General features: G+C 30.0%; 4 protein-coding genes across 6 annotated transcripts; 3 read left to right on the forward strand and 1 right to left on the reverse strand.

Annotated features, from left to right (window-relative positions):
• Positions 1-11: 11 nt before the first annotated feature.
• LOC117243365 (replication factor C subunit 3) lies at positions 12-1,792 on the forward strand. The gene is made up of 5 exons (XM_033510790.1): positions 12-391; positions 541-678; positions 738-903; positions 982-1,300; positions 1,384-1,792. The coding sequence occupies exons 1-5, from the start codon at positions 305-307 to the stop codon at positions 1,739-1,741; spliced, it is 1,068 nt and encodes a 355-aa protein (XP_033366681.1). The 5' UTR covers positions 12-304; the 3' UTR covers positions 1,742-1,792.
• LOC117243380 (succinate dehydrogenase cytochrome b560 subunit, mitochondrial-like) lies at positions 1,717-3,098 on the reverse strand. Its single transcript, XM_033510816.1, has 5 exons — positions 2,806-3,098; positions 2,670-2,726; positions 2,383-2,582; positions 2,162-2,304; positions 1,717-2,078 (listed from the first exon to the last, which is right to left on the reverse strand). Exons 1-5 carry the CDS (start codon positions 2,829-2,831, stop codon positions 1,974-1,976), a joined length of 531 nt encoding a protein of 176 aa, XP_033366707.1. The 5' UTR covers positions 2,832-3,098; the 3' UTR covers positions 1,717-1,973.
• Positions 3,099-3,198: 100 nt separating this feature from the next.
• LOC117243366 (prohibitin-2) lies at positions 3,199-5,324 on the forward strand. Of its 2 annotated transcripts, none has more exons than XM_033510791.1 (7): positions 3,199-3,324; positions 3,453-3,614; positions 3,806-4,068; positions 4,148-4,465; positions 4,547-4,624; positions 4,699-4,795; positions 5,010-5,324. In XM_033510791.1, exons 2-7 carry the CDS (start codon positions 3,506-3,508, stop codon positions 5,204-5,206), a joined length of 1,062 nt encoding a protein of 353 aa, XP_033366682.1. In that variant the 5' UTR covers positions 3,199-3,324; positions 3,453-3,505; the 3' UTR covers positions 5,207-5,324. The 2 variants fall into 2 exon arrangements, with proteins under 2 accessions (XP_033366682.1, XP_033366684.1); XM_033510793.1 differs by having other exon boundaries at positions 3,199-3,320.
• An 847-nt stretch (positions 5,325-6,171) lies between these two features.
• Positions 6,172-9,241, forward strand: LOC117243356 (aspartate--tRNA ligase, cytoplasmic). 2 transcript variants are annotated; one of them, XM_033510761.1, is made up of 12 exons: positions 6,172-6,239; positions 6,772-6,809; positions 6,887-6,971; positions 7,068-7,251; positions 7,323-7,425; positions 7,491-7,812; positions 7,892-8,063; positions 8,141-8,288; positions 8,364-8,553; positions 8,622-8,702; positions 8,776-8,887; positions 8,953-9,241. In XM_033510761.1, exons 2-12 carry the CDS (start codon positions 6,772-6,774, stop codon positions 9,114-9,116), a joined length of 1,599 nt encoding a protein of 532 aa, XP_033366652.1. In that variant the 5' UTR covers positions 6,172-6,239; the 3' UTR covers positions 9,117-9,241. The 2 variants fall into 2 exon arrangements, with proteins under 2 accessions (XP_033366652.1, XP_033366651.1); XM_033510760.1 differs by lacking the exon at positions 6,172-6,239 and adding an exon at positions 6,470-6,622 and having other exon boundaries at positions 8,953-9,235.
• The last annotated feature ends 326 nt before the right edge of the window (positions 9,242-9,567 follow it).

Raw genomic sequence — 9,567 nt, forward strand, 5'->3', positions numbered from 1 at the left:
ATCTAATGTATATACCCTAATTATAGGGTCGTAAGAAGAGTAAAACAATAGCTCACAGTTTCGCGCGCTTTTTAATTCGTTACTTCATAGCGTCATAGAAGCAATATGTACCGGGATCATTTAATCTTTTGTTTAGAATTATACACATATACATAAGTAAAAGAAAAAAATTACTGATAATTAATCAAGTAAATGTTCGAAATGTGTTTATACTTTTAATATAATATTTAATAATCATTTATTACGTCTTCAATTAAGTGGAATTCAAATAACAACACTTGTTTTCTACATTCTTCAAGCAAATATGAGTCTCTGGGTAGATAAATATCGCCCAACAGTACTTGGAAAATTGGATTATCATAAAGAACAAGCGGAATATTTAAAAAACATGGTAATATTGCCTTAAAATATAATTAAAGTATGTTCAGTAAATAGTAAGTTAGAAAATAGGTTATACTGGAAGTTATATGACGTTATTTATTTTATTTGTAATATCATTAAATATAAATGAATTCAAATGACTTATACTATTAATTTTAGATACAAAAAGGAGATTTTCCACATTTATTAGTTTATGGACCATCAGGGGCAGGAAAAAAGACCCGTATAATGTGTATCATAAGAGAATTATATGGAAGTGGTGTTGACAGATTAAGAATGGAAACTATGACATTTGAAGTAAGGTATATTTTTATATATTTAGTTTGATTCTGAAAATGATAACTTTATGATTTCAGACACCTTCCAAGAAGAAGCTAGAGATAACAACAATAAGTAGCAACTATCACATTGAAGTAAACCCAAGCGATGTTGGTATACATGATAGGATAGTAGTGATGGACTTGGTAAAAACAACAGCTCAAACTCATCAAATAGATCCCAGTGGACAAAAAGAATTTAAAGGTAAATTTTCAAGTTTTATTTAACAATTGATCATTATTTAATTTTATGCATTCTTTAATAACCATAATTTTTTATTAGTGGTATTACTGACTAATGTGGATCAACTTACAAAAGAGGCACAACATGCTCTTCGAAGAACAATGGAGAAATATGTCACTACATGTAGGCTAATACTTTGTGCAAATTCAACATCTCGTGTTCTGCCAGCTATCAGATCACGATGTTTAGGGATTAGAGTTCCAGCACCATCAATATCAGATATAAAAGATATTTTGCATTCAATTTGTAAACGCGAAGGTTTAACTTTACCAGATGAACTGGCTACAAGATTGGCTGAATGTAGTGGCAGAAATCTCCGACGAGCGATATTAATGCTTGAAGCTTGTAAAGTTGAGCAGTAAGTATATTCATCCATCAGTAAATTTGTTTTGATACATTTAACTAAAACAGTATATCACTTTATTCACTTTTTATTTTTAGATATCCATTTACTGCAGACCAAAGTATTACAGAACCAGATTGGCAAGTGTATATTCGTAATACAGCAAATATGATGGTCAGTGAACAGAATCCAAAGAAGCTTCTTACAATAAGAAACAGGCTCTATGAATTATTAACACATGCTATACCATGTGATTTAATATTTAAGGGTCTTTTACAAGAATGTATAAAAAATTGTGATCTTCAGCTAAAAATTGAAATTGCAACAGTTGCAGCAGAATATGAACATAGAATGCACAGAGGATCAAAACCAATTTTCCATTTAGAAGCATTTGTCGCACGATTTATGGCAATTTACAAAAAATTTATCGATTCATCTCTTGAAGGTTTTGTGTGATATATTTATTCACATATTTGCATATATTAAAATATAATTTTTAAATCAGTTCATACATTCGTAAATTATTTTGTATTTACTATTGTAAATTAATTACTAATAATGTCTACTTTTGGTTTTTGTCATAAATTAGATATAATTTCGAAAGTACAAGATGGAACACATTAATCTAACAGTACAATTAATTTTCGATAGAAATTACATCACAATGTGACAATATAATTATTTAAATTTACATTGCAGCAAGAGCAATAGCAGAAATTGTTGATAATGCAATTACCGCATAACCAGTACAATACACTTCCTTAATTGAAAGAAACATTCCTAAATCCCAAGCCTATAAACAAGATTTTATTAGTAACAAAAAATATTAATTAAAAACATATATAAATCCAATAGTTTTTAAGAAACTTTAACTACCAAGTGACGAAATCCATTAAATACATGATACGTAGCAGGTAAAGCAAGCAAAGTTTTTCCCGTGAAAAGAACAGGTGCAGACAAACCTAAATTTGTAATGATTTCTATGAGGCAAGGAATACCACCTGGGATAAGTAATGTTCCTGCAATTACAACAAAAATTATTTGTTTACAGATTTTTATTTCTAGCTTTATTCTGCAGAGATAAATAATAATTTTACCTATACCAAGCAGCATGGCATAACTTGATAATATCATGCCTGTTGTACGATGTGTAATTGAAAGAAAAGCTGTTAATTGAATTTGGTAAATGGACAAATGTGGTGACATGGGTCTCTTAAGGCGCATGTTTTTCTCATCATGAGTTTCGCAAATTGTACTTCCCGTGAACAGTGGTTTAGATATGGCAACATTTCGTGAGCTAGAAAATTACTTTCATAATTTCATTTATAAAAAGCATAAATGACATTTAAATAGAGCGAAGGTTACACATTATATAATAAGTTACCTGGAGGTATATACATTCCGGAAAGTACAAGAATTGATGCTTCGCCGGCAAAGCAATCTAAACAAAAACAATTTTTAACATTAGTCTTATTAAATACAACAAAATTTGTTAAAAAAGTTCAGCGACAGTTCACTACCTCATATAACACAGCGCCATGTTCATGTGACTATATTCGTAATTCTAAATTCTAAACGTACATACATAGATGTTGAAGTATAGAACAGAGATATAAATTATGTGTCTTTTTATAGTATTTATTCTGACTATTTGGCTTAGACAAAATTGCGTAATATAAGTAATTCGATTAGATAAAAGTTAAAAGAATTATCTCATATTGGGACATATGATTTCTATAGTCTGTCTAACAAGACGAGATAGTAAACGTAAACAAAATTTGATTGCTGCGATTATAACTATTGCTGACTAGTGTTAGTCTAGTCAGCAATTATAGATTATATATGTCTTTCATACCGATATTATTTTTTACTTATTACTAAGTAAATTATTTTATTGATGAGACAGTAGCGAAGACTAGAAAATTTAATGTTTTATCTATTGCAATAAACGATAATATTCTTCGTTATCGTCACTTGAAAATAAGGCTTCATAGGGGACAAATCATATGCATATAGTATAGCCACCTTATGGTTTGTAAGTATGTAAGCTTTCTGTGATATCGTCCTTTACTGTGAATCCCGGCTCGTGCTTAGCATTTCTCAAAGATCGTTATTGCATTTTTGATCTCGAAGTACAATATATTTGTTAGAAATTATTAATTTTTAGGTCATCGTGAGAAAATATAGACATAATTGCAGTAAATAATATTATACAATAAAATGAACGAATTTAAATTGCCTAAAGCTCCTAATGGTATAGGAATTGCCGCTTCATGCCTTGCAGCGGTCGGTATGACGGGTTATGGCTTTTGGAAATCTATGTATACAGGTTTGGTTTACGTAATTTACTAAAGAAAGAAGAAAAAATGAATATTTATATATTATAAGTAATATAAACAAATTATTATCGATATGTATATATATATAATTTGATAAAAAAGCTAATGAAAAAAATAAAATTCAAAGCAAAAAACATTTGCTTTTAAACATTTGTAGTTATATGATTATGTCTTATTTCAGTGGAAGCTGGTCATAGAGCAATTATATTCTCTCGTTTGGGAGGAATTCAACAAGATATATTAACCGAAGGTCTTCATTTTCGTATTCCATGGTTTCATTGGCCAATTATTTACGACATTAGAAGTAGGCCTAGGAAATTATCTTCCCCTACAGGCTCCAAAGATTTACAAATGGTCAATATTTCTCTTCGTGTGCTGTCTCGTCCTGATGCAACTATGTTACCAGCAATGTATCGTCATTTAGGTCTTGATTATGATGAAAAGGTTGGAGTAAAATATCAAAATATTTTCATATTAAAATTTCAATAAAATTGTTATTGAAATATAATCGTTTGTGTTTTAGGTTTTGCCAAGTATTTGTAATGAAGTATTAAAATCAGTTGTAGCAAAGTTTAATGCATCTCAGCTAATTACGCAGAGACAACAGGTTTCAAATTTAGTAAGAAAAGAATTAACTGAACGTGCTAAAGATTTTAATATTGTCTTAGATGATGTGTCAATAACTGAATTAAGTTTTGGTAAAGAATATACAGCTGCTGTAGAATCTAAGCAAGTTGCTCAACAGGAGGCGCAAAGAGCTGCGTTCTTTGTAGAAAAAGCAAAACAGGAGAAACAACAAAAAATTGTTCAAGCAGAGGGTGAAGCAGAAGCTGCCAAAATGATATCCTTTAAAAAACAATATAAATAATTATAATGTTGCATATATTCTTTCTGAATGGAAATATCCTTAACTCCAGTGTACCTTGGCTTGGCTCTTAGTCAAAACCCAGGTTATTTAAAATTACGAAAAATCCGTGCAGCACAAAACATTTCTCGCACGGTAATTATAGAAAAATTCTGTTTTTTGTAATGAATTATCGAAAAATTATATGATAAACGTAATTTTTGTTTTAGATTGCTAATTCTCCCAATCGTTTGTATCTTAGTGGTAATGGCTTGATGCTAAATATTCAAGATCCATCATTTGATGATTCATCAGACAAACTGAAAAGTAAGAAATAAAGACGGCAAAATATTTTTTCATACCTATCATATGTAATATGATCTTCAACGTTATATATGTAGATAACAAAAGAAATTATTAAAAAGATTCATTAGATGATTGTAGATATAAAAATTCCACTGCACTTATTTCTTGTTATTTGTTTTAATATCCTGTGGTAAGGTGATGCTCGCTCGCAAATCTCGAGCTCCTGTTTTTTCAGGTAATAAAAGACTGGGCTTGGGAAACTGGAATGATGCTATGCAAAGTGCTGTGAAAACTTTAAAATCTGAGCAACAAGCAACAGTGAAAACCAATGAAAGGCCATTAATTAGAGATTCTGTACCAATATCTCCAGAAGAACAAGTATCTATTTTATTGGATTCTGCAGACGGTGGAGCAAAAATGATTGTTTCTTGAATTCGAACTTTTAATTCTATATTTAAAAAGAGATTGCGATGCGAGCTCATCTTCTCTAACATATTCCTCACCTAAATCTTGTTAATGTCATAGACTAGATAAAGATCTTTTTGTTTTACATTAAGGAATTTATATTTTAATAATCTTTTAACAAGACGTCTTTACAAATTATCGACATAAGAAAATAAAGTTAATTTACAGTTTGTCCCCTTATCCTTCTTTTATTCTTAGAAATACAAATCATTTGGCACTCGACAATCATGATCTTCGTCTGGACATTTATAATAAAAATTTTATGATATAATATTCTAATTAATCATTTATTTAAAAACGTAAATGTTGAATGAACAACGTTTCGGAATTATATAATATCTTTGTATCCTTGTTACTTAAAACTTATCTTTAAAAAATGGTAAATTTCGGAACGCATTTGGGAGGTGCACTTCCGGCAAATTTTTTAATAAGTATATATGTATTTATTTTATTATTGTATTATTGCTTAGTCCGTGCCTTTCGGTTTTGGACTAACTTTCGATTTTACATCTCTTATACCTGTTTCGCTTCTTATATGTCTATCTCCCCTCTTATCCACTCTATTATATTGCACTCCCTTAATTATTCTATCTCTAAAAGCTAAAATTAAAAACTAAAAATTAACAACTAATGACTAAAAACTGTTGCAACTTTGGGCTTTTGCCTCCTTGCTGTGCTTCCTTCCTGTCGTTCCTTCCCGTCTTGTATTGCCCTTCTCCTCTCTGTTATTGCTTTTATTTCTGTTAAACCTTCTCCAGTATCATTTAGTGTTTTTCCTATGTCCTTTAGTCTTCTCGTTATTCCACATTCTTCTATTACATGTCTCAGGTCTTCTTCTTTCCTTCTACATAATCTGCATCTTTTTTCTCCCTCTTCTTTCCAGTATCCCTTGCTTTGGTCTCGTTTCCACATCTGAATCTTGCTAATATTTTTCTGTCCTTTCATTTCATCCTCCCTTCTAAGTATTTTGGTAACTCTTCTTTGGCGATATTTCTGTAATGTATGTTATATTTGGATTCCCTTTCTCTTCTGCTTCTCTCTTTCTTCTTTCTTCTAAAATTTGGTCTGCTGTCATCCTTTTGCTCTTCTCTTGCTTCTATCTGCGTCCCTCCATTTCTCACCTCTTCTAGTCCCTTTTTTCTCTTTCTTGCTCTTTTCCCTTCTTGGTCATTTCCTCAGTTTCTCTCTCTTTCCTTTATACACTTCATTACTAGTTTATGATTCTTGCTGCTCTTTTTAATGCTTTATCTTTGATTTCTATTAGCTTGCATATATATGTATTTAATGTAGTCAATGTAGATAACCTCTACTCGTATGTGATAAGAAAAGTATTGCCAATTTGTCATTAATTACGTGCTATTTTCAAGTTTGAATAAAATAAAGGTGCGTATTTTCAATTTAATAAATTTCAGGTTGTAATTTTAAGCAAACGTTTATTTTTACTCTTTCTGTATCTATTCTATTTTTTCTTTATATAATATACTTAACCATATATTTTGTTAAACTAATATGGTATTGCATTACATTTGTAGATGAAAGAAGATAAACGTGCTAATCTAACTACAGAGAGGTAAGATAAATTATTATTTTTAAAAGACAGTTATTTCAAAATTATGTTTTTGAGTTTCTCTATTTTTCTTTCTTAAGCGATGAGCTTTCTAAGAAGGCTCTTAAGAAACAGCAAAGAGAAGCAGAAAAAGCAGCAAAGAAAGCTGAACGTAAAGCTCAGATTGTAAGTTAAATCATTACATATTTTAATAAAAAAAAATTATTTTCTAAAGTTTGATGTATAGGCTTTCAACAAAGCATTTTTGATTTATATATATAGCAAGCACAACAAGATGCAGTTCAAGAAGAGGATATATCAGTTGGGAAATATGGAGAAATAGGATTAATACAGAGTAAAGAAAAACACACAGAAAGGAAATTTACTGATGTTAAAAATTTGAATCCCAATTTAGAAAATCAGACTATATGGTTAAGGGGACGTTTACATACTAGTCGTGCTAAAGGTATATCATTTAAAAATAAAGCAAGAACATTTAATATTTATATAATCAAATTAAATATTTCTCCCTTATAGGTAAACAGTGTTTTATCGTTCTAAGACAGCAATCTTATACAATACAAGGTTTAGTTGCAGTCAATGAAAAAGTCAGCAAACAAATGATTAAATTTATATCCAAGTAAGTGGTGTAAATGAGTTAATAAAAATTAATGTTACTTTTTATTTTACAAAATTATTTTGTAGCATTACCAAAGAATCTATCGTGGATGTAGAAGCAGTTGTAAAATGTGTTCCTTCCAAAATTGAGTCATGTACTCAAAAAGATGTTGAAGTTCACATTGAAAAAGTTTTTGTAATAAGTGTTGCAAAACCACAATTGCCTTTACAAATTGAAGATGCTTCAAGACCTGTAGGGGAAGCCGATGATAATGCTTTGAACATAAAAGTGAATCAAGATACTAGATTAGATAATAGAGTCTTGGATTTAAGGACTCCTGCTAATCAGGCTATATATAGAATAGAAGCAGGTGTCTGTAAATTATTCAGAGATATACTTACAAGTAAAGTAGGTTGTCAGAAAAGTAATAAATTTTACAAAATCATAAACAGCATATAGAATTTTATTCACACATTTTTGTTTATAGGGATTTGTTGAAATTCATACACCAAAAATTATATCTGCTGCAAGTGAAGGTGGTGCAAATGTATTCACAGTATCATATTTTAAAGGAAATGCTTATTTAGCACAGTCTCCACAACTTTACAAACAAATGGCAATAGCTGCTGACTTTGATAAAGTTTTTACAACAGGAGCAGGTAATGTTTAATTTAAAAAATTTAATTCTTTCATTTCGTTTTTTGGAAATATGTTATTATGTATGGGAATTTCTTAGTTTTTAGAGCTGAAGATTCAAATACTCATAGACATTTGACAGAATTCGTCGGTCTCGATTTAGAAATGGCATTTAAATACCATTATCATGAAGTAGTTGATACTATTGGACAGTTATTTGTAGAGATGTTTAAAGGTCTCCGTGACAAGTTAGTAAAGTTGACTAAAAGATGTAAAATACTTTTTCTGTAATTGTAAAATACTAATCTTATATTTAATTTCAGTTACGCTGCTGAAATTGAGGCTGTACGTCAGCAGTATAATGTCGAACCATTTAAATTTTTAGATCCGCCTTTGAAATTAGAATTTAAGGATGCTATTGAATTATTATCGGAAGCTGGTGTAACTTTGGGCGAAGAAGATGATTTATCTACGCCGGATGAAAAATTGTTAGGCAAACTTGTTAAAGCAAAAGTGGGTTTTTCTTTAAAATAGTATTTGTAGATATGAATCTACTTTTCTCAATATTGTCTTACTTCTAGTACGATACGGATTTTTACATCTTGGATAATTATCCATTGGCAGTAAGACCGTTTTATACCATGCCAGATCCAAATAATCCGGTAAGCTCTTAGAATACCCATTTTTAGAATAATGCGTTACAATAATACATTAAATATGTTACATTTATTATAGAAAGCATCAAATTCTTATGACATGTTCATGCGCGGTGAAGAAATTATGTCTGGTGCGCAACGTATTCATGATCCTGAACTTCTTACAGAACGTGCAAAGCATCATGAAATTGGTAGGAATATTTTACATTTTTATATGTTTGCAATAATAATGTAACATATTTTTTTTTAATTGTAGACATAGAAAAGATAAGATCATATATTGATGCATTTAAATATGGTTGCCCTCCTCATGCTGGTGGTGGTATTGGATTGGAGCGTGTTGTTATGTTATATCTTGGCTTAGACAACATTAGAAAAGTCTCGATGTTCCCTCGTGATCCTAAACGTATTACGCCATAAAATTTCAACTTTAAAATAATTCGTGTAGGACATATATATTAATGTATAATGAATACATTTGTATCATTTGTAATTACTATATCATTGAAAAAAAACAATAAACAGACATTTTGAGTACGTTTTCAGTTAGGTATAATGTCTATAGTGATTTATAATATATCGTATATGTAAATTGTAATAATAATAAAAAAAAGTATTGCAATTTTCGCAATATACTGTGATCAGTTAGTCATTATTTTTTTAAAACTCGTCTTATTTTCCTTTTTATGTCATTTTTTAAATAAACTGTCTATGAACATTCACAGGTGTTATACATATGTCACATGCAAATTATGATATATCTTGCGTCCTAATCACAATTCGGGGCCGAAATTGGTCATAAGTCATAGTGCAAGGGTGCGTACTATGTTAGTATTCATGCATGTATATATGTATGTGGTATAGTATATGT

Source organism: Bombus vosnesenskii, unplaced genomic scaffold (genome assembly GCF_011952255.1).
Source record: "Bombus vosnesenskii isolate JDL3184/JDL3185 unplaced genomic scaffold, Bvos_JDL3184-5_v1.1 scf7180000013265, whole genome shotgun sequence".
In the NCBI taxonomy this organism is placed as follows: Eukaryota; Metazoa; Arthropoda; class Insecta; order Hymenoptera; family Apidae; genus Bombus; species Bombus vosnesenskii.